Consider the following 24,514-nt stretch of genomic DNA (forward strand, 5'->3'; position numbering starts at 1 on the left):
TGGCGGGGCCTCCTCCCTCCTCCTTCCTTCCTCCCTCCTCCCTCCTTCCTCCCTCCTCCCTCCTCCCTCCTCCCTCCTCCCTTCTCCCTTCTCCTCTTCCTCCTGTTCCTCTTCTCCTTCCTCCTGTGGGGCGGGGCGCCCCGGTTGTCTGTTCTGTGTACTTCATGACCACTCGAGTCCTCCTTGCTGAGGCTGTGGTTCTGTTGGCTGCGGGCCAGCCCTTTTTGACTGTTTTTCCTTTGGATTTTTTACACCAATCTGGGCCTGAGATTGGGCCTTCTGTGTTTTCCCTCTGGCTGCTTGATAGGCCTCCTGCGGGGGTTTTTGCCGCAGGTCTTTTTTGTTGTCCTCTGCTGCGGAAGTTTCTTCCTAAGAGGTTCCCATGTCTTGGGATATGACATGCCCTATGTGGGGCAGGGTTGGCTGTTGTATAGCCCTGGTATGTGCTGGGGAGCTGTGGTCGCCTGCCGGCTTCTGCTCTTCATGGCGTTATGGTATGTTGCGGATGCAACCTTCTTCTTCGCCTTTTTGCTTTGCGTGTTTCGTTTTGTGGTGTCCCTGGCATCTGGCGGAGCTTGCCAGTGCCGGCCTCTTGTTCTTTCTGCACCGTTGTGCCTTCTCGGGGCTTTAGTGGGACTGTCATCCTGCCTTCTCCGCTGCTTCCAGTGGGCCTTGCACTCGGTTCTACCTCTTCTCCCTGTGGGGGTGGGGGGATGGTCCCTGACTTCTGGACCCTCTTGCGGGCGCAGTTTGTCCCTGCGGGGCGTTGGACGATTCTTCCTGGGTGACCTTGAGTTCCCCTTTTCGGCTTACGCCTGCTTCTTGCTGTCGGCGCCGTCCTGTCTGGGATTGCCTTTGCTCTGCCTCTTCTCCTTGGAGTCTCTAGGTTGCTCTTCTCCTTCGGTGCTCCTTTCCTTGCCTTGGCCTTGGGCGGAGGTTTTGTTGCCTCACATGGGCGTGCGGTATTTTGGCCTCTTTGTGCCTTGCCTGGTTTCCTCTGCTGAGTGAGGACAGGTTATCTTCTTCTCTTCTTTTCACCTTGGGGTGGGTGGCCTCCTGCTGGCGGGGGTTTCCTTTTGCCTAGGGGACGGGGCTCCTCGTCCTGTTTTCGGACTCGGCCCGTGTGGCCCTCTGTTGTGCCCAGGTGGGTGGGGTCCTCTCGCAGACCCTCCTTCCCCTTGGGTATGGCTAGGGTATCTATTCTACGTGAGGGAGTATGCGGATAGTAGTCTCTATCAGATGTACGAGTTACTTACCTTCGGTAACGGTGTATCTTGTTGAGACCATTCTAGCCGCAGATTCCTTCACGGCCCACCCTTCCTCCCAGTTCTGCGAGGGCTTGTGGTTTGGTCTTTTGCACTCGCTTCCCTGTGGGTGGCTGTGTCTTCTATGAGTACATTCTTTACCCTTTTTCTGTCAGGCTGTCCCTTTTTCCTCCCCGTTGTCACATGGGAGGATAGGTTTGTTGGTACTTCTTGCTCTTTGCGATCCTTGAGGTTGGGGTCTGGCTGTGCCCCTTGTTCCTGATGTGGGTTGTCACACTCTGTGATGGGGATGTCTTGGAATTTTGTTGTTCCCTGTGTGTCTCCGACTGGTTTCCCTTCCTTGTCTTTGGCTGGGGTTGTAGTCCTGTTGCATGTTATCGTGACATTTTTACATATGTCCCTTGTCTCCGTTGTGGGGCTGTCTCTGTACTGGCAGGGTTGCTGTTCTGTTCTTTATTCTTTCCCTGCCTTTGGGTACTGCAGTGCCGGGCACTGCTCTTTATGGTGTTGTTCCTCACCATTCCTTTTTCTGCTCTTTCGCACACTGTTCCTATACACACAGTTTTGTCTACTGGCTCCGCGTTATGGCGCGGAAACGTTCTCCGAAGAAAACTGATGTAGGTGCGCCGGGGTGGGACTTCTGTGACCTCGCTGACATCACGTACACGGACGACGCCTGGGCGGAGTCGTGTGATGCCGGCGCGCGGAAATGCTGGGCAAAAAAAGTTTTCCGGGTCCAGTCTCACGCCTGGGGATAATTCCAAGTGAAGGAATCTGCGGCTAGAATCGTCTCTACCAGATACACCGTTACCGAAGGTAAGTAACTCGTACCATTACAGACATTCAGAAATGTAGGCCCATGCATTTTTCTGCAATGAATAGAACAAAAGACTTTATAATGTTACGAAATGTACTTCTCACTGTTTAGCACCCACCATTGCACTATCCCATGTTATGTCCCTAGCAAGAGCATTAATGTGCAAACGCCGCATTATTTTTATTTTATTTTATAAGCAGAACGCAAATGCGGCCTAGTCTGGCGTGCATTAGACTCGTATTATTGCACGCATGCGCAAAGCTTTCTCCCATATTTTTTTGTGTTTGTGCACAATAGTTTTCACAGCAGACTGTTAGTAAATGTTAATGGGGAATCAATCCGAGCAGGTTTCTTTTTCTTAAACCCCGCTCCATCAGAGGCGAGTTGGCTGTTGACCGCTTTTTCAAGGACTTTCGCCGGATAGGGAATTAGGGAGGTCTGTAGTTCTTGAGGTCCGCTGCTGGTTTCTTCAGGAGAGGGTTGACCTCAGCGTGTTTCCAGTCGGGAAAGGAGGCGGTCTCGAAGGATCAATTGATGATGCTTTGTAGCTTGTGGGCGATTATGTCTGCGGCTCTGCAGTAGATGTGGTGGGGGCAAGGATCTGAGTGTGCCCCGGAGTGGGTGGTCCTCATGGTCTTTAGGGTGTCTTCGATGCTGAGTGCGGTCCAGCTGTCCAGCGTCCGCTGAGTGGTGCTGAAGGCGGTGGGTGTGGGTTCCTCATGGAGGTTGTTGTTGTCGAAGTTGTCATAGATGGTCTTGATTTTGTGATGGAAGAAGGTGTTGTGTTTGTCGCAGAGGTCCTGGGAGGGAGGGTTGTTGGTGGATTCGCTGTTGGGTTGGGCGTACTCTTTGATGATGTCGAAGAGTTCCTTCCTGTTGTGTGCGTGGACGGAGATTCTGTCCTGCAGTGCCTTCTTCCTTGAATGTCTGATGAGTTTGTGGTGAGCAGTGGTGGCTATTTAATAGTTGTTGAGGTCCGCCAGGTTTTTGGAGTCTATCCATATTTTTTCGGGACGTCTGCAGGTTCCTCTGGATTCCTGGAGTTCTGTGGAGAACCAGCTCGCTCTCTTGGCGCAAGGGTTGGTAGATTTCTTGAGGGGGGACGATGGTATTTGCGCAGTCAATGATCTATCTATGTAGGGTGCGGGCAGCAGTGGTGGGGTCGATGTCTGAGGCGGTGGGCGCCGAGTCGCTGAGGGTGGTAGTCAGTTGCTCGTCGTAGATTTTGCTCCAGTTTCTGTGTTGGAGCTGTGATGAGCATCTTCGGGGGATCTTTGCACTGCAGGTGAAGTGGACACAGCGGTGGTCTGTCCAGGGGAGTTCGGAGGTGTGACTGAAGGAGATGGAGTATCCTGCTGAGAAGATAGGGTAGAGGGTGTGTCCTGCTGATTGTGTAGGTTCTGGTACGATCTGGTTTAGTCCGAAGACGTGGAGGTTGTCCAAGATGTGTGAGAAAGTGGCTCTGTATATACTGTTCCTTAATAGGTACAGGGTGTACAGAGTCCACAGTACCCCAGGGTTTGACAGAGGTTAAAGTTACTCTCTAAAGTGGTAGCTTGGTCGAGCAGTAAGGCAGTATCAGAGGACAGTGTAAAGCATTTGTTGTGCACACTCAAACAGCAAATGGTTTCACACACTCAATAACTGAACTCTAGGCCAATGGTTTATATATAAAAAATATATGCTTGTTTTATTGTAGAACCAACACTTGGATTTAAAATATACTTTCTCAACAGGAGATGTTTCATATAAATACTTTTGCAATATGCTATAGACTTTAGTAAATAGTTACAAGTGGTTGCATTAGGCAACTCTATTTTTAGACACAACAATACATTGAGCTCAATGGTAAATTCAAGTTATTTGCAACAGATTACTTTTTAGATTACTTTTGGAATTCCAGGACTGGATCCTAGATTCAGTCCTGGGTCAGTTCTCAGAATCAAGTGATGAAAGTCGACTTAAGTACTGTAATGATTTTTTTAACTAATATTTAGTCATTTTAAAAGTTGACACTTAGAAAATATTTCAGAAAAAACAGTCAATGATTCCCTATGGAAGAAAATTCAGGTTACAGGTACAGTATGTTCTCGTTACTTTTGTAATCCAGTACTGGGTGCCTAGACTCAGTACTGGAACCTTTATCCAAAACAGGGAAGTAATTACGTTTTCAGATATTATTCGATTTTTGAAGAATATTTAAAGATTGCAGAAATCGACACTTAGAAGAAATTTCACAGAAAAACAGTCAATGGTTTCCTAATGAAGAAAATTGAGTTAAGGGTAAGTACAGTTGTAGGTAGTTTTCAGAGTCAGTGCTGGGCACCAAGATCCAGCACTGGGAGCTCACCTAAGAGCAGGTGAGTAAATTCGTTTTTGTCACTCTGCTGATTTTTGGTGAATATTTGAAGATTTGAAAAGTCCACACTTAGAAGAAATTTCAGGAAAAAGCCAGTAAATGTTACCCTATGAGGAAAATAGAGTTTGCGGTTTAAGGGTAAGTACTCGACTGGCAGAGTTGAGGTTCTGGGCACAGACTCAGGGGTCTCCCAGGGTCAGGTAGGTACAGTTGGTTCACCCTCAGCGGCTCTAGGGCGGCCGGGTGCAGAGAGAGTTAGGCCCAATGTTATCCTATGAGGGATAGGGGGGGCCTTGTTTGGTGGCTGCTGACTGGCAAGCCACGCGGCTGTGGGAGCTGGGCTCCTGGTCACTTACTCAGGGCATGTGGGGAAGTAGGTAGGTGTAGAGTTTTCACTGCCAGGGCCACTCAGGCGGCTGGGTGCAGAGGGCTTTTGAGCCTTCGGGCACTCAATGGATTTCAATGGGAAATTTCCGGTTTAGAAAAAGACTGCAAGCTCGGGGACGAGGACTCTTCAGGTGCCACCACCACTTCGAGAGGTAAGTTGGGTAGTTGGAGGATAGGTAGGTACCCTGGGATTGGGCACAGGGGGCCGTGGGGCGCCGTGTGCAGGGATGCCTTTAGGTGTCGGGAAATCTTAACCTCTGTTGATCGCGGTTGGGGTGGCACCTTGTTCTGAGGCTGCAGGCTTCTTCAGGAGTGTCGAGGGGGGTCCTTGGGTGCTGGACTCGGGGTCACAGTCGCCGTGGGGTCATCCTCAGGGTCTTTGTTCGCTCCAGCACTGGCCAGGCTCGGCTGGTGCAGAGTGTGCTGGGTTCGCGGTTCCGGGCTGCTGCCAGGGGTTAGAGATAGGTTTCGAGTAGAGCCTCTACTCATGGGAGTCCCAGGGGCTTAGAGCCAAAAGGTAGCCAGGTCCTTCGGGGTTGGTGAGGTTGCTAGCCACAAGAGATGCCGGGCTGGAGCAGGAGCAGGTTCGAGGGTCGACAGGCCGGTAGGGCTGGGGCCAAAGCAGTTGGTGTCTTCCTCTTTTCAGCAGCTGCAGGGCAGGTCTTCTTTCTTCTTGCTCTTCATAGTTTTAAATCTGGAATCTGGGGAAGGAAGGTTCAGGGAGCCCCTAAATACTAGATTTAGGGGCGTTACAGGTAGGTGAAGGGCAGGGACCAATGGGTCCCCGTCCTGGGGTGGGTATACCCCCTATCCTGCCTCTCTCCTGTGGGAGGGGGGCAGTAGCCTAGTCCTGATAGGGTAGGGCTCCCCATCTTCAAGATGGCAAGAGCCCGGAGATGTGCTTCACCTCGCCTCCCCCACCTGAGGGGTGGGGTTGGCAGGCTGGCACATCCCCTGTCCTTATTTGGGGTTTCCGGCCAAAGCTTCCCGCCAGAGTGGGGGGTTGCAGGGGCCTGGGGAAACTCACAGAGGCGGCATGCCTTTGAAGCTTCCCCCTGCCCATCCTGGGGGAGGAGATTTAGCACCTCGCCCAGGATGTGCATTGTTGCAGGACCAGGAGAGCAGGGGCTCTTCTACCCAGGGGTCCAGCAACATGTCTGCTGGGTGGCAGCCTAGGCAGCCTCAGAGCAGACGTGGATTTGTAGGTTAGGTTTAAGGGGGCACCTCTAAGATGCCCTCTGGGGTGCTGGGTACATTAAATCCCACACTGGCATCAGTGTGGGTTTAATGTGCTGAGAAGTTTGATACCAAACTTCTCAGTCTTTAGTGTTGCCATTATGGTGCTCTGGAGCTCGTGTTTGACGAGCTCTCAGCACCATGTACTCTTAAATGGCAGCACTGCACTTACAGGGCTCAGGAATGGACCTGGGCACTGTAGGGGCACAGGGCTCCTGCTCCTGTGCCCACACCATTGGCCTAAGGCACCCAGCTAGAGGGGTGACTGATGTATGCCATGGCAGTGTAGGTGATGGACATGGCACACAGGGATGTGTGCCATGTCGACTTGGTTTTTGTCTTGCACCTAAACACTCAGCCTGCAAAGGCAGTGTGTGTGTGTAAGGGTACAGGGCCTCTAAGGGTGGCACAAGGAGTGCTGCAGCCCTTAGAGGCCTTCCTTGGTCACAAAGCCCTGGGTACTTAGGGTACCATTTACCAGGGGCTGACATGTGGCCAGGGTTTGCCAGTTTGGGTTTGGTTTGTTTTAGGGAAGGAACATAGGCCCTGGGCACCTGATTGGCAGGAGTCCAGGGCACACTCAGTCAAAGTACATTCAACAATTCAGCAAAAAGTGGGGGCATACCATGCAAGAAAGATGGCACTTTCTCACAAGAGGGAGATGGAATTAGTCGTGGAGGTTGTCGAGGTCTCTCAGCAGTGTGTAGTCTGTGGAGGTGATGGCATGTGGTGTGATTAAGTTGGTGATGGAGAAGGATGCGTGGGGTCCAGGAGGTCGGTAGATGAGGTTGCTTCGTAGGGTGGTGGTCGGGTTGGCCTGTATTTTGAAGTGGAGGTGTTCCACCATGGACCCTTCGGTGAGCATGCTCAGACGGAGGTGGGCCTTATGGGCGATGGTGATGCTGCCTCCGGGGCGGTTAGGTCGGTCCCTCCGGGTGATTTTGTACCCTTCGGGGATGGCAATCGAGATGTCCGGGCCCGAGGTGGCGCTTGTCCATGTTTCAGTGAGAAAGGCGACGTCTGGAGAGAGAAGCTGTTGAGAAGGTCCCAGATTTCTGTGGTGTGTCTGTGGATGGAGCTTACGTTGAGGAGGATGCATTGCAGGGTTTGGTCTGCGGTGTGTATGTTGCTGGTCGGACGGGGAGGGTCCTGGGCTGTGGCAGTGTTGGAGTGACGGCAGTTCCAGCAGGTGAAGGGGCTGTGGGTCTCAATGGGAGAGGAGAGCTCGCAGTTGTTGTTCATCTTGCTGCCATTGAGTGCGCGGAGATCCACTGAGCTGTAGCGTGGGAGGGTCGAAGGACCAGGGCTCCTTGCGCTGGTCGCGGTCAGGTCGTGGACAGTCACAGACGGGCTTGCCTTTGGCGCTCCAGCAGCGCGCGGCCGCTGTGCCGCCACACACCAGCCTCCATTAAGTAGAGGTCGGGGGTGGGACGGCTGGGAGGCGGGAACGGAGGAAGACGCGGGACCGGGAGGGGTCGCGGGGGCAGCAGCAGCGGGAAGTGCACAGAGTAGAGCCGAGGTAAGAATAAGGAAAGCGAGGGAGGGAAAAGTACAGCAGGAATTGCATGAAAAAGAAAAGAAAAATGAAGAGATTAATAAAATGAGGCAGCAGCAGGCGAGGTCTGGGCGTGCACCGCGGTCTGAGGCGTACTGAAGCACGGGCAATAGTGGGTGGGTTATAGTGCATTACTGGTGTGTTTTTTTTATCCTGTTTGAATTGTATCCTAAAGTTTGTGCACGAAGGCACAATGTTTTCCAAATTTCCTCTTGTTCTTCAAAGGGTCGGTTTATGCCTTACTTTTCATTCCCTAATAAAAACAACAGAGCAGACGCTTAGAATTCCTGCCTAGCGTCTTGACTGATTGCAGTTGGCCTGTCTGACGATTCTCCTTGTCACACCTGACATAAAACTAGTTTCTGATAACATTGCTTTTTATAGCTTGATATATCTTTGTGTGATATTAAACCGTTTCCAAAGAGACAAAAGAAAAGGGCAGTGCACTTGGTCTAGCACGTTTTGCACAATAATCCTAGTTAATGGTATATCCTGGTTAACAATAAAATATTATTCTCACAACCTGAATCTCTCCTTGGTACAAATATCTTCATGTATGTATCAAACAGGAGTCATGAAATACATTGCCCATTAGAACTCACACATTTTCTTGTTCTGCTCTTTTTTCACACAAAAAATTATAATGATTTATTCCACAACACGATTGTCCGATCCATTTGGCTTACGAAAAATTAGCATGAGTGCTAGTTCATCATTAAACGTCTTCAGCTCAGTGGGGTCCCATCTGTTTAAGTTATCTTGTACTTCGCAAGGCCCATTGTTGCCACTCTTACTGCTATTGATGTAGTGTCCTCACTAAGAATTTGAAATTCAAGCAATCAAGTATCATTGAAGTATTGTTATATTCTATATCATTGCTACCCATGCATTGTATTTTATTTCAAATGTTGCTCTGAGAATCCTTTGCCATTATTTTTTTCCTTGTCAATAGCACTATGTATCAAGGTTTTATTAGTATTCTTATGAAATTTCAGTCAACACTGTTGATCTTTTCTCAGTTACTTTACATAATCTGGCAATTTTACATAATCTCTGGTTGATTCCCAGTATTTTAGCGAGTTTTTTTCTTCAATGGCACCTCAACTTTTTAGTTCATTACCTATTTCACCTTGACCTGTCATTGGTGTCATAAAGCAACCAGTTACCTCCTGCAAAAAAAGCGCATTCGTTTATACTTGGTTTGGTTTTGCAAGCTAAATACTGTATACTTTAATATTTTCAACAAATTGAGCATCATTAAGTAGTTTCCCCATAAGTGATCCAACCATTTCTTTTTATTTTTTGGGCTGAGGCGAATACCAATCCTGTAGAAAGTGTCAATTACAAACGATGAATCCATCATCTGGTGGGACACCGCATTTTTAGGCAAGACACCGTATGGCACATTTGCTTCGGTTTGTTCATATGATTTATGTGTTTGTCTTTCTTCTACCCATCTTATATACATGCATCCCTGTTGTATACACTTTCCATCCTGCATACCGGCAGTTATGTTCAATTGTACACCATTAGCTATTTTTTCTGCATGTTGTCCATTTTTGCCCGTCAAACAGGTATGAGCTTGTGGCTATTCTCCAGGTAGATATGGTTTTTTGACCATTCAGCTAATGATGTTGGTTGTGCATGTGGGTTCGATTAGTGATATTGCTCCAAAATGTTTTCTTAGGATGAGTTGTTTAATTTCTTTTTAATGGTAATTTGGGATGGAGTCTTCCTCGGCTCTGATGAAAGATAATTCCATATTTGTGCCATTGCATCTAAAAATGACCAAAGTAGGGTTTTCTTTCTGCTGAGAGGGAAATTTAAAGTATCAAGTTATCTTGTCCTTTTGAGTTATTTGCCCTTCAGCGACTGTTAGTTTCTGCACTAGATGTGAATGATCTGATGCAAACTGCTCTCAGTATGGAGTTCTACCAGATGCCATTTAATTACCTGAGTACTCTTGATGGGCTCTGACCCTGGAATTGAGTCTTTGGTGCTCCCACTGTGTTATACCAGTACACAAAATGCACCTATTGGTTATTCTAGAAAAAATGTGAGTTCTTTATTGTGACCTAAATGCAGAAAATAAAACCTGTTGACTATCTGCAAACTAACATAGTATTTCTTGGATGTAAAATTCTTATTGGGTTTGCGCAGATATGAAGCAGGTATGCTATAGAAGTAATGACATAATTACTTTTATAGGGTGTAGAAAAATACCTTGAGCAAAACAGCTTCTAAAAATATGCTTACTATATGCAACAGCAGTTGGAGTATACTATAAATTTCTGGTGAAGGGGCATCGTCAGTAAAGCTCCTAGCTGCACAGTTTCTTAAAACTCTGCTCAAGTTATTGTTTCTCACATTTGGCTTCAAAATTCAAGTACCTGGCTGCTGTATTCCAGATTTCTGTTTTCCATTTAGGGTACCACCATTTTCTTTTATCTTCCTTCGTTGTCTGTTTGGATTTTGATAACTTTTTGCTTTTCAGGTTTTTTCTGGCAACCCAAAGTTAACCAGTGGTAATTTGAAAACAGTTCTGACCTTGACGGAGCATGTCCTCAGAATGGCATTAATTGTAAAACATAATATAACATGGCCACTAGGATGCCATAGTGTCATTACCAAAGAGTCATTGCTTTGTCACAGTACTTTAATATAGATTATTTTCTTGCATACTTGACAAGACCCAAAGGCAACATTGAATTGCTTTATGCGTTCAGTCTTAAAGCACTAGCGCACAGAAAAGACACAAGAACATGTAGGGAACATTTGTTAAACCATTAAAATATTTCTAAAATTATATAGTTTCAAGTCACTTGTGAAAAGAGTGAGAGAAATTAATGGATTTACTCATACAAAGAGGATTGGCAAGGTTTTGGTTTGGACACAGAGGGAGTTTGTAGTACTGTGTGCTATGGGATCAAATACCCCTAGTATTCAAGGCCTCTTGAGACTTTCCATAAATATTTTAGCTTGTTAGAACAATCCTGACTAACAACTAAAATATTTAATTCTTCTTTTGATTCCTACTCTGAAACTGAATTCCATTGGTAACTGAAAAGCTTTAATCAGCATTCTATCCATGGAGCAGTGAGTTTTCTACTTTCTTATCAGTATGGATGGGCACTGCCACAGCCGTGCATGATTCTTTTGCTTGGTTTTCAGACAAGGCATGGTTAAGCCTGTAGGCAAAATTACATAGTGAACAAATGAATAATTAATTTAAATGATTAAAATAAATGTGTAAATTATGAATGATACCTTGAAGGGTATCCTAGTTCTACCGCCAGAGGAACCTAAAGATGAGTGATGCGCTAAGTTAGGTGAAATGAGCTCTGCATTAAGAGCTCCCAGCTTTTGTCATTTTGTAGAAAATCCTACAAAAGCAATACATTTGCTATTGTCCCTTTTCTCATTATGGAAAATAAAACTGTCACATACTGTTTTTAGTAGGTGTTTTCTGTTAATATTTAGAAAGGGGTTGCCAATATTCTGTACCTTATATTTGTTTTGTAGAAAATACATTGATTTATGTTTTGAGAAATAAATCACATAACAATTGTTTATTTTAGGAAACAAGAAGGCAGAAGAAAACCTTAAAAAAAACTCGCAGATTTATGGTTGATGGAGTGGAAGTGAGTGTCACAACTTCAAAGATCGTGACAGATAATGATTCAAGAAGTGAAGAAATGCGAGATCTTAGGTAAGTAACGCACATAAAAGTAATGAGATAAGTTAATATATTTTGTTCCTCACCAGAGAACTGAAATTATTGTAATTGTTTTTATATATGTCCTACATTATTGATTTTCTTTCAAACACCATGAAACTGTGAGCTAGCTTTCCTAAATTGTTTTTGCTATGGCTAAAGACGTTTTTTGATCTAATCTGTGTACCTTTTGTTCTTGTCTTTAAAGAGCAGGGCAACTTTAATTGCAAGTCATTCACCACAGTATGATGCTTTTGCCCTGCTGTTTCAGTCTGCAGTAGTGCATTTCTATTACAAACTACTCACACAGCAACATTATCATTACTTGTTGCAGCCCATACCTATGATCTTACTGTATTGAATGCACAATTCCCATTTTAATTTGTGGCATTAGTCAATGTGGTGTCTTCAGTTTTCCTTCATGTTACTAACATGCTCTAGAAACTTCAATGCTGCTACCCAAGTTAGATGTTTTTTGAAAAAAATGTTTTTGAGCCAGTCCAAAAAACAACACGTACTTAAGCCAGAGAAAAACACTGCTATCAAGTTATGATTTCCAAAAAACCTTCATAAAACAGCACTGTAACAAAAAGACTCACACCTGCCTTAAGAGCAGCAAAGGACAAAAGGGAGAGGAGTAGAAGAGCTAGAACACACAAAATATAACAACCGTATACCACAACAAGCTTTCAAATGTTATTTCTTTGGAATCCTCACCCAGTATAGCACTTAACATCAAACTGATCTTAAAGTGAAATAAGTAAATTACAGCGAAGCTCTAACCACTTAAACCCCAGACTCGTTAAGGCCAGCCTAGTCTTTTTGCTGTCCGGGAAGTCCCAAGGAATCTGGGGCTGGGTAAAAACATAGGTCTACCCCTTCAGACGACCTGTAGTTTGGCAGAGTACCAAAAGGAGGCTTCAAACTTGTTTGTCAACAGTTCAGACTTCAGAGAGTAGCCATTTTCTCTCTCTTCGTGGATTTTCTCAAATCTGGAAAAACCAGTAACTTGGAACCTCAGAATGTTGGATCTCATTTCGATGCAGCGGCTCTTGTCACCGACTCTCTTCGCAAAGGTTCTCCCAGGTTATTATGATAGCCACAGCCCCTGGTGTCCAGCCCCAAGTGGCCTGGTTGGAATCCTATAAGCCATACTCACTTTCAGTAAGGTCTTCGAATCAGCATCAAGAAAATCATTCCTCAGGAAACAGCACATCAGAAGTTTAAGCTCATCACCGTTGGTAAGGACTAGACCCTAGGAAGTCAGATTTTTAGGTCTCTCCTGGCGTTCTGCGAGGGCTTCTTGGAATCAATACAGTTTAAGAAGTTGAGTCTCGGCTCTGCCCATAATTCCCATTGGTGTGCGTCATTTGGCACCATTAATTATGCTAAACGGAGTGTGATGATTGTACCGGAGGCTTTTTAGTCCCTCCTGGTTACCACCCTGTCCTTTTTTGGCCCTGCCCACCCGGACTGGATCCTTTACTGGCGGCGTGATACTGTCTCCTTTAATTACTGGGCGAGCACTATATTTTTGTCATTCCGGCTGCGAAGCGCGATGCTCTAAGTTGTATGTTTTTTAATTTTTTTATTACTTGAATGAGCTCGGCGCCCGTTAGGGACACCGCGCTCACTTTATTGATATTTTCGCGGCACTTTAGGTACCGCGCTTGTTTATTTAATTGATTGGCCACGCGGGCCGCTTTCACCGCACTTGTTACTTTAATGATTTCTCCTTCTGCAAGCACGACGACATGCTCTGCTTACATTTAGCGCGCCATGTGTGCTTTCACTTTTAAAACATCCATGACCATGGCGGCGCTTCGTATCTAATGCCATAGGGCATTCCAAATATTTGTTTTCAGATTTCGACTGCGTTGGCGCAAGCTTTTCAGCTGGTGCGTGGGTGGGTGTTACTTTTTGCAGGTCGGCGTCGGTTTCCCTGCAAGCGCGTTAATTTCACTGCAGCATGGAGTACCACGCTTGTTTATTTAATTGATTGGCCGCGCGGGCCGCTTTCTCCGCGCTTGTTACTTTAATGATTTCTCCTACTGCAAGCACGACGACATGCTCTGCTTACATTTAGCACACCATGCGTGCTTTCACTTTTAAAGCATCCGTGACAATGGCAGCACTTCGAATCTAATGCCATAGAGCATTCAAATTTTTTTTTTTCAGTTTTCAACTGCGTTGGCTCAATCTTTTCATCTGGTGCGTGGGCGGGTGTTACTTTTTGCAGGTCGGTGACAGTTTTCCTGCAAGCGCGGTTAATTTCACAGCTGCTGCATGGAGATCGGCTGCTTTCCTTCAACTAGATGGGACGGGAGGGGGGAACACACCGCTTCCCTTCAGAGCCAGGGCGGGTGCTGGCAGCGAGGACCATGATATAGTAAGACCCAGCCCACTATCTCAACTTATTATTTCCTCCAGAGACTAAAGCATGACGGGCCGGGGAGGAGCTCGATGCGCTCAAGCTTTTCAGCTGGTGCGTGGACGGGTGTTACTTTTTGCAGGTCGGTGTCGGTTTCCCTGCAAGCGCCGTTGATTTCACACTACTGCATGTATTGTCACCGAGAAAAGACTTCTTGGGGAACAATCGCTGTTTATTCACTCAGTGTTACACGCATGTTCAACTAGAGGCTCATTATCAGAGACCGGGAACACGTGTCTCGCTCTAACTCAGCAAAAACAGAGCATCTCGTGGTTCACAGCGCTAACACACAAGAATGAGTGTCTCATTGAAAACTCCGGTGTGACTAATTTACACAATTCATATCCAAACGCGACTCACTGTGAGAAGAAGCGCCGTCGCGACAACACTCTAAGTGACCACGCGTGCTCTACGGGGAACTGCCTCAACTGAACAGGGAAGACTAGAGCGGCCCATCGAGGGCTATGTATCCATGAGGAGCTGTGGAGACAGTTGCGCCCCGTTTTGCAATTATCAACAAGACAAGAAAGATGTCACGGAACGCGGATAGTCAAGCTCACAGTGAGCAATACTGTAGTACCTCAATGCACCTCATTCCACACGTAGCACTCCCCGTTCCATCACTGGGACCGGCATATTCTGTAGTCAGTACTGCTCAGTCAGTACATCCCTGTCCTGACAGTGTCACTGTTCCCCCTGGAGCCCAGGCACAGCTCAGTCAATACACCTCAGCCCAATGGCACCCATCTTATTTCAGCATTAGACAGTCTTTCCATTCGCCTCAGTCCCGTCCTCGCCCAACACCACCCTCGCGGTGTCTCCTAAAATACATCAATTTTTTTTAAGGTGGGGTTTGTACACGATGTCTGCTTATTTTGTAACTCTGTTGTTGTGTTCCAAGACTTTACCATCCTGCCGCATTGAAACTATACACTGTCCCATTTGGTGCTCAGTAAACTCTTACAAAAGGCTAAATGCTTAGTATTTCGTAACATGTGCTTGTGAAATTATTTTGTTTTAGGACGTTATGTTTGTTTGTATACTATTTTATCTTTCACTCACTTTATGCTTTTCTTTATTTTTTGTTTGTTTTAACCTCTTAATCTTTTTCCCACAGATTTTAGATTTTCTCCTTTTTGAAATGGTTTTTGTTGTTTTCTAGTCTTCCTTTCTGTTTTTCTACTGTTTTTCTCTGTCATTCATTCTCTTTCTGTTTAGCTTCTTTTCGTCACGCTCACAAGCTCGTCTACCTCTCCCTACCCTCCCCGAGTAGAGTACCTGAGTGCACTGCCCCAGTCCTCTCCTACCCTCGTTACATAACTAACCACTTATAAGGTTCTAAAGGCGAGACCTATATGCTATGCCAATGCTTGTTTGATTTGCTATCAATGTTATACAAACACACCAAGTGATGCTCCAGTTTCAGATCTGAGGTTATAACACAATTTTTAAATTCCTCCTCCTCTTGTGTTTTCTCTTCTTTCGATCTGACATGCTACTTAATGTCCGAAACTTCTATTCTAAGCACAGAATCTGCTTCTTTCTGCCGTCAACCTTCCTTTTTGAGTTTCTTTATTTTAGTTTTCATCAATGGCACTTTCTAGTTATAATATACTAGTCTAAGCTGAACTTTCCTGCCAAATGGCAGTTGGAGACAGCTTGATTAATCAGCCAGCCATGAGTCCGAGATTAGGCTCATGTGAATGTTAGTTGAAAGCACTTGGAACAAGCATTAAAAATGCAATAGGTCTCGCCTTTGATTAAGTTAAAGCCATTAGCTTTGCTATACAATACCATTAGCAAAGCAAATGGCTTTAACTTAATCAAAGGCGAGACCTATTGCATTTTCAATGCTTGTAGCTGGTGCGGCTGCCGAAAGCTTAACGCTGATGAAGTCTGATAGAAAGGTGAGGCATTCAAATCACAGCGCAGCCAGTTCTGCTGCGCGTGTTGTGTGTGAGGGAAGCTCTTGTCACTGCTTTCTGTGCAGTGCTGCAAGGTGCAAATCACTCACTATACCTTTTCACGAGGGCTGGAGATTCCACGCACTGCCAACTCGGAATTTGTGCCGGGAACCTCGAAAAGCTGGTGACTTTGGAAAACCTTTTATTTGCATCTTACTAGCGCTTACGAAAAGCTCTTCGCTTTACAAAAGCCAGGACGCTTTGCTTTGCTAAAGCTTGTTCTATTAGTTGGCGACTGTTGTGTCGCCCACTGCGTGTTGTGGGTGGCTGGGGGTGGAGGTGAATGAACAAATCTCGCTGAATACTGCACGTTCCAGTGAACGATCCCGGAGTCAGACTTCGATTTAAATGGACTGGTCGTGGAGGGTGGCTCGCATTCCGTGGTCACAGAAGAATAAACAGGGACACACAATTTAATTAAATTATTAATTCCGCTATTTAAGGCGGCCGAGAAGGCCCAGCCTTGTGCGTCTGTCGATCTCGCGCAGTTCTCCCCTGATCGCGGGAGGGAGCGGGGCACAGGAACAGCACCCGAGGAGAACGGAGCCTCACTAACAGCTCGACGCCGCTTGCCTCCGCGGTCCGGTGCTGCGGAACCACAACCAACCGCACTAGGGACGGCAGGTCTGAAATGCTGAACCCAGCTAGGGGTGCCGGGTACTCTGGTGTAGCCGGGCATGGACGAGCCACTGAACCCCCCCACTCATCTCCTAACGAATGGGGAACGTCACGTGTGGCATAGAAGACAAAAACGTTACACCCTCACACACACACACTCCTCATAGTGCGAATCACAGGTAGAAGGCGGGCGTGGGGGTAGGGTATTCAGTTAACTCACGTTTCTCCGACTTGCAATGTGCCAATATTTACTGTGACCTACACATCAAGAGCTCGATTCCTGGCATGGCCTAATCGGCATCCCATCCTTCCGAAGTCGGTGCATAGAGTACCATTAAATGTAGGGTTCAGAATTTACTCGGGGCTGTGTACAGCGTCCGGGAATATCTTGCCTCATGGCACAGACATGAGGAGGAGAGGGCGGGGTACGCTTCCTCGCTAAGCAGCCCCCCAAACCCCTCTAAGGCTGCAACAGGCAGCGTCTGCCTTGATTGTCAGTCGTGTTGCGCTGCTGCTGCAGGAACTGGGCCTATGAATAACGGTGTCAAATAGTCAGAACGTGTGGCTCAAATGGTGGGAGGGTGGACACCCCCACCCCAAAGTGAGCATAATCTATGAATGGTTCTTTCAAAAACAGAGGGGAGACGCGTAGGTAGAGAGCCCGACCAACCTTGTGGAAACGTGATAAACAGAGTAAGGCAGCCGGGGGCCCGGGGTAGAGCACTCTTCCTCGATGACACTAAACGTCAATATACAGATTTACAGGATGCTGCCCGGTGAGAGATGTGGTCGGAGGGCGGAGACGGTCTCGGGGAATACAAGAGCGCAGCTGGTGCCCTGGGAGCGCGGGAGATCAGCTGGTGCATCTGGAGGCGGAGCAAGCTTTCAGGCACATCGGTGGACAGCATGGAGCTTGGGGAGAGAGGGCTCAGCCTTAACTTGCCCATGAACGGCGGCTGGAAGGGAGGTGGCACTTGGGGGGGGGGGGGGGCCTGAGAGATGAGCACTGAGAACTAGGGGATAATGATAGGAGGGCAGCCAAGAGCCTGGGGAGAGAAAGTTCAGCACCGAGAGCAGACAAGATTACAGGCGGAGAGAAGAGGCAAGCCTGCGGATAGAGTGCAGAGTCCGAGGGATGCGTCGCTGATGGGAGCATCAGGGACGTAGCCAAGCCTCTGTGGTGCAAGCCCCCCACCCCATTCAGCCGAATGGTCAATAAATATGTGAGATGTGGGAGACCCAGGCACCCTAGTCATTTTGCGTTACGCTGCTGGGGAGTATGAGCAATAGAGAGGGCGGAGGTTGCCATAGAAGGGGCCCTGTGAGGACAAACTTAACACCGAGGAGCACAGGAAGACATAAGGGTACAAGAAGAGGGGGAGCTATACAAGATGACAGGAGGGCAGCCTGGGCGGAAGTGAAGTAAGTGACGGATGGATGCTGTGTAAACGTGAATACGTAAAAGCGTTATCGGGAGAAAGGAGGTTTAACAAACTGCATTGAATTAAACAATCACGCAGCAGCCTCTACTCATAACAGGCACACGTGAAAGGCATATTCCGCTTGGGAGGGGGGGGGGGGGTGTTGCTCAGCAATGGACTGCAAGCTAACACATCAGGATACAGACGCAACTGGTACCTCAGTTTCCTCAGCATAACCAAACACCGAGAGATCTGAAACAGCAGTCACTGCTCTTGCCTTGTCCTCCCCTGAAGGATCGCTGCCTTTGAAAGTTTGAAAGCCTCGCCTTTATGGGGCCATGTTTTTGGCTCCATAAAGATAAAAAACCTTTTACGCCAGCAGGAAGTCAGACATGCCAGTTCAACTGGGGCGGCTCTAAAAGAGAAAAGTGTACGTCATTGGAAGCTCTTTTCCAATGGCTGGCCACCGTTTAGCATAAACGGTGATGCCAGCCAATGGAAAAGAGGGGCGGGGCTTAAACCCAGCTAGTGAAAGCTACCCAAAAACATAAAATCTCGCCAGCGAGACTGCGCATGTCTGCGCAGGCTATGCTAGCCGAGACCTAAAAAGTATATTGTAGTTGATTAACGTCTGTTTTTAATTTTGTAAGGGAAAACTCCATGTGCTTCGGTTGGTACCTTTAGGTCAGTGCTATTCTTTCTGTAATGAAGATGCAAGACGCTTTGTATTGTTTACCATTTCTTAAAACATAATTTGGAAGGCCTTTTCATAATTTTCTTGCATCTTTGTGATCTCTTCAGGCGCCAGGAGCTGCGGGAGCTACGACTTCTTCAGAAAGAAGAGCAGAGAGCACAGCAACAACTTAGCAACAAGCTTTTACAACAGCGAGAGCAGATCTTCCGACGCTTTGAGCAGGAAATGACAGTGAGCTTTAAACATTTGATGTATCAAGAGATGTATAAATAAGGATTTGCTGGGTTTTTTTCAAAGTTGCTGCAGTATTTGTTGAGTTTCTCCTAAATTTCTCAGATAGCATACTTTTGTGAAATAGCTGCATTTGCTACAAGGGACGAATTAAGTGTTGCCATTTTAGCGCTTATAATGTTGATGCACTGTATCAAATGCTCAGAACAATATATGTTCATCACCCCCTAACCCAGCTAAACAGCCACCTCATTTGCTTAATTTGCATGTCTCTTAAGCATCTCCCAGTTTCTACTCACTCCTCTCTATTGTGTGCCCATTTCTGTTCCCACTTAAAAAAAACTTTATTGTCCTTGCCTCACTTTTCCAGAATGTTGCCTTCAGGTTAAGCTTCCAGTTCTTTCCTATATTTAGCCCCCATCCTAAGTTTTCAATTCCCGTGTTAACATCAGATTGGTCTGTGTGCCTGCTCCTTGTGTGAGTGAACTGTTGCTTGGAGAGTATGCCAGGCGTGGAATGTCCTCTTTGTTAGTTTCATCACTCACTGCTTTGCTTTTCAGTAAAGGCATGGAGACTGTGCAGTCACTCCATGGCTCTGGGTGAAGCATTACATTATCTAAATGTCTTAGAGAGCCTGCATGGTGTGTCGTGCATTTTTTGACACCATCTTAACTACAAAACTAAAGCTGTAGTTCTCTTGTGCTGCATTGTTCAACTTCATCTCAACAATGCAGCCAGGATATTATACAGTTCCAACAGGGCACTGATGAAACTTTTACAGATGCAAAGGGGTGTTACCAGTGAGGTGTCATAGCTCCCCTTCTTCATAAGTACCTACATAAAGAAGCTGCTCAGACAAGTCAAAGCTGACATCTGAGAAGCGTAAGTGTCAGAATTTGAACTTTTTCCAGATTACTAATACAAAAATAATAATTATTATTATTATTACACAGTTTACTCGTACAGTGGTTGATTGGTCATTTTGACGTATTCGGTGTAGAACACAGAACACATTCTGGAAGTGTGTGATTAGCAAGAAAAACCCATGAAAAATACTGATAGTGCAGGATAAGTGTTTGGCTCTTTGCTATAATCTATCATGAACACCTCGTCTGGAGAAATACAAAAGTTGGAATGACCCAGATTGTGGGGACTATAAAATAGGTTGTGTTTGTATTTATTGGCTTGAATAGGCAAGATATTGCAGGTCCATTGCACAAATTTGCAATTTAGGACTAAAATTTGTGATCCGCGCTGCACAAGTATAGGGTGAATTTCTAAAGGGAAAATGATAAAAGTGTTGGTATTAACAAACGTATTGGTACTCGATTTGGCAGAAGGATGGAAGCCTAGCTTAGCCTGCAGATCACATTAGATAGCAGTGAGTGTTGCCTGCTGTAGATGCATGTTATAGATGCATGGTAGCTGTTTTCAAAACTAGGATTATAAAACACTATACTGAGATCTTTAGCAGATTAGTCATACTTTCCTAAATTCAGTGAAGAATTACATCATTTGAAAGTGTTGGAGAGTCTAATAATTCCAGGTATGCATTTGTCCACATAGTCAGTGCAGATTTGCCTGGGCAAGCAGTTCAGAGTGGCAGGCACCAGGTGGAAAAGCTTTTTCCTGACTGTTGGAACACTTCTAGCGAATCTGAGTGATAGTTCCAGAGCATGAGGGTCAGTTAGCAGTTTGTCCCGATATCTCCAGTGAACTCAAATGATTAACTTGCTGTGTCAGAGACCAGACCTGTTGCAATTGGGTTCTGCCAGTCAGTGCGCCTGGATTTTTTGCTTTTTGGATCACTCGGTTTTAGACTTTTTATTGTCGGTGAATTTCACTTCATGTGTCGCACCCATGGTAATCACATGGCAAATGGACTGCGCGTGTTGACCGCCATTGTCTGCCTTTTAAGATAAGGAAACTGCAGCGCAGCAAGAGTGTGCACACGTGTGAGGGCTGTGTGTGTGAGACTACTGTTGTGCGCAGCCCTGTAACTGTGCACAGGTAGCCTGGCGCGGAGGGGAGTCTGCTGGATTAGATATTGACCAGAGGTAGGCCTTATAATATTAGTGTACACTATTAGTGAAAGTCAGTGTGATTTACTGTTTTGTCTCTAGTGACATTTTAATATACACATGGGAGGAAACTGCCTTAGAGTGCAGATTATTTTCCCTTCAGCATAGTGTCATATCAAAATGGTGTGTAACTTGTGTGAGAAAATCAAATCTACGAATTCCAAACATATACCTGTACAACTTGTGTTTCATCCAAAATTACCAAAAACAAAAAGAGCCAATCAGTTTCCTATGAACTAACCCTCCTCAAAGTGAAGAAACACTATTGTTTTCTTATCTAACCTTCACCAACCAGGGTTGCACCTTGGTGGCATGCTTCATCATCAGGTCCATCCCGTTGCGCTGCAGAACAGGGCGTGCTGCGACCTACCGATTACGTGGGAGCACTTATAGATGTATTTATATGGTGTAAAATTATGACCAAATACGAGTTTGGGCGGGGCTATCTTTATGTGGAAGGAAAACGTTAAAAGTACCTGCCTAGTAGGTAAATTATTTATTCTGGCCTCTAATCATTATGGTTAAAATCTGGGAGAGAAAGAGTCAATAGCTATGTATCTGCCTTTCTAAGGGTCGACATGTTTCAAGGCAATACCATGGCTTTTCATCAGGACCAAGGATCTACCGCCTTGATTCCACTCCTGCAGTTATGTGCTATCTTGTGAGCTAATACATGCTAATGGTAGTGGTGAACTCTTCTAATAACAAGCATTGGCATAGCCAATAGGTCTCGCTTTTGTGACCTTCTAAGTATTTAGTTATGCAGCACAATAGCCTTGGTGCAACCACATCAACTGTTGCGTGGCTAAACACTTATAAGGTCCCAAAGGCGAGACCTATTGGCTATGCCAATGGGGGGGGGGGGGGGGGTCGGTGGGTGGGGGGGGGGGGGGGGTCGGTGGGTGGGGGGGGGGGGGGGTGTGTGTGTGTGTGTGTGTGTGTGTGTGTGTGTGTGTGTGTGTGTGTGTGTGTGTGTGTGTGTGTGTGTGTGTGTGTGTGTCAGTAATACTAAAAGCATCTCAAAATAAAGGAACACAAACATCGAGTTTGTGGAAAGAGAAAGCACGTTGTAAGTCAAACGGGCGCAGCAAAGCATTAACACAACAACAAAACAAACAAGATCACTTAGTGAAGAGTGAGTGCTGATAATGGATACACACAGCCCATCATCTTAAGAGTTCGATTGCAGCCATCGTGCACTCAAACCTGCCCCCTCCTTGTGAGTTGCACCCCATATTTCATGAGTTGTAACTGCTGCACCCACCATAGCGCTTTGAGATCTAAAGCGCTACATAGGTCTAATCGATTAACCAGTCGCCAACATGCTGTGCTTTTAAAGAGAATGTGCCAAAAGTTTCCAACTTCCTCATCATGTCCTCATGAAAGCGCCAACGAAAGGACTCCCTGAATGGTGCAATGGACATGAAGCAGCCACTGCGATCAGAAATAAACACTGTGAACGCTGTCCAGTTTCACAGTAACATTTCCTTAATGTTCTTTAAGTCACCAAACAGTAATACTAAAAGCATCTCAAAATAAAGGAACATAAACATCGAGTTTGTGGAAAAAGAAAGCACATTGTAAGTCAAAAGGGCGCAGCAAACCATTAACACAACAACATGTTCTTTGATGTTTGATGTTCTTTGAACGAGAACATCAAAGGGGCGCCGCGAAAGTGATCGCGGGTGAAAGTGGTTGCGCGCGCTTAATGAGCATGACGAGGTTTGCCAGCCTCTGCTCCTAAGCCCGCGCACATGCACTGTAGCTCTAGGCTGGCCATGGTAGCATTTTTTTGAGCCCTCACAAAAAGTCTCGCCAGACCAGCGCATGCGCTGGGTCAGGCGAGACCTAAAAAGCAGTGTACCTTACCTGTGACACACAACATATAACACACCAGACATAGAAATAAACGTTATACACACCGCATACATTATTTATGCAATTATTTTGCTTCATGGATCCCCCGGTGGGCAAGGTGAGCTTATAGTAACACTCTGTGAAATAAAGTAATTAAGCCCATCACGTCAAAATAATTTCTTTTGGCTCAGTCTGTAATAAGAGTGATTTTGGTATTCACAACAGCTATGCCCTACTCGCAACATCCTCGGCCATTCACCCAAGGATAGATATGCACTGGAGTCCGGATATTACCAGTTTCATCCCTGTGAGTTGGCTTAATATCCTGTATCATTCAGGAATCCCTCCTAGAAACAGATGCAAAGGCCAATAGCGGAGCTAGTAGACATTTAAGTGTATCTGAACCAAGTACTGCTGTCTAAAAAGCTCCAAGCCAGTCTTGTGCTTATAGTTCTCCAGCCAAAAAGAATCAAATATCAGCAGGAGTTCCATTGTTACCTTCTTATCAACACCTGGCTAAACATACCCCCATCTAAGAGGCACCAATGTGTAAAGCTTGATGATTCACCATAATGTTGAGCATGACTTTCTCTCCTGGTACTCATTTTTGTTAAACAAGTCACAAAGTGTTTTCTTAAGGATTTCCCTGAACAATTGTGATAATAAAGAATGATGTGGCTTACAGGAAACTGAATAGTAATATTCTCCATAGGACTTTATAATTTGCATTAACGATGTTCAAATTGCAGTGCATTTACTGTTCCTGTATTATGATTATAACATGCTACTCATGCTTCAGCCTTCTTCTCTTTCTTCCTGCACAGGGCAGACATATGCATATTTTAACTTGAACTTTCTTCCAATGATTATTGGAAAGGTGTCTTAGTATATTGACCACGGGGTTAAAAAAAAGTTTAGCCAGCATCTAATCAAATATATTGGACATCGTGTCCTGGCATTAAAACAAGTCTCCTTTGTTGGATGATTTTAATTACCATGCAGAAGATTCCAATAATGAGGAGGCAAGTCAGCTTATTGCAAACTTAGCCACTCTCGGACTGCATCAAAGAGTTAATGGACCTATGCATGCTGCAGGGCAAACACTAGATTTAATTTTTACTAACTCTATTTCTCTAGCCTGTAAACAACCGCAAACTTTCATTTGGACGGACTATTCGTTGATCAGTTTTAGGATTCCTATGACAACCGAGATTTATAAAACACCTAAAGTTGTTAAAAACTAATTTAGACATTGGCGGTAAATCACTCCGGAATATTTCGCTACGGTATTCAATCATACCGGCACAGTAGCTACTTCAGATATGGAGCAGGTGCTTTCAGAATATCATAATGTTTCAAACACAGCTTACTACTCTCAAAGGGTGTCCTAATTCCACACATGGCTATACATTAGCCAATTGAACTGAGAAAGCATCATGTAAAAAAAAAATTGAAAGACAGTGGCGGCCCACAAATAATGCTTGTGATAGCATACTAAAGCTGCTCTTTATGACTCCCTATCACCGCAACATAAAGTCTACTCGGAACACATCTATCTCTGATCAAATTTTCCAGGTGAAAAAATTGTCTAAAATGTTATTTGAAGTGATGCATGATTTTATAAAATCTAGAGCGTGCTTTCAAGACATTCAGGCGTCGCAGGTTCTTTGTGATTCATTAAGCAATCATTTTGAATAGGAAGTGACAAATATCTATCAGAACTTTCCAACCTACCCTGAGGAGACTAATGTTCGAGGCATATGAGCTGCAGATCACACACTGAGGATAAGATCGCCATCTGGTGTTGGGCTCGGATGATTGCAGGTTGTTGTTGTCTTCGGAAGAAGCCTTTGGTCACGAGATAGGTGACTCCTCCCCTGGAC

At 45.8% G+C, this 24,514-nt stretch overlaps 1 protein-coding gene across 2 annotated transcripts in view; it reads left to right on the forward strand.

The window, feature by feature from the left end:
- The window catches only part of SLK (STE20 like kinase), a 475,210-nt gene that overhangs the window by 241,372 nt on the left and 209,324 nt on the right, over positions 1 to 24,514 (forward strand). For both annotated transcript variants that reach the window (XM_085606718.1, XM_085606727.1), the window contains exons 10-11: positions 11,198 to 11,328; positions 18,570 to 18,693. In XM_085606718.1, the coding sequence (XP_085462844.1) occupies positions 11,198 to 11,328; positions 18,570 to 18,693 (255 nt within the window). The remainder of the gene's footprint in view (positions 1 to 11,197; positions 11,329 to 18,569; positions 18,694 to 24,514) is intronic.

Source organism: Triturus cristatus, chromosome 1_2, assembly GCF_964204655.1.
Source record: "Triturus cristatus chromosome 1_2, aTriCri1.1, whole genome shotgun sequence".
Lineage (NCBI taxonomy): Eukaryota > Metazoa > Chordata > Amphibia > Caudata > Salamandridae > Triturus > Triturus cristatus.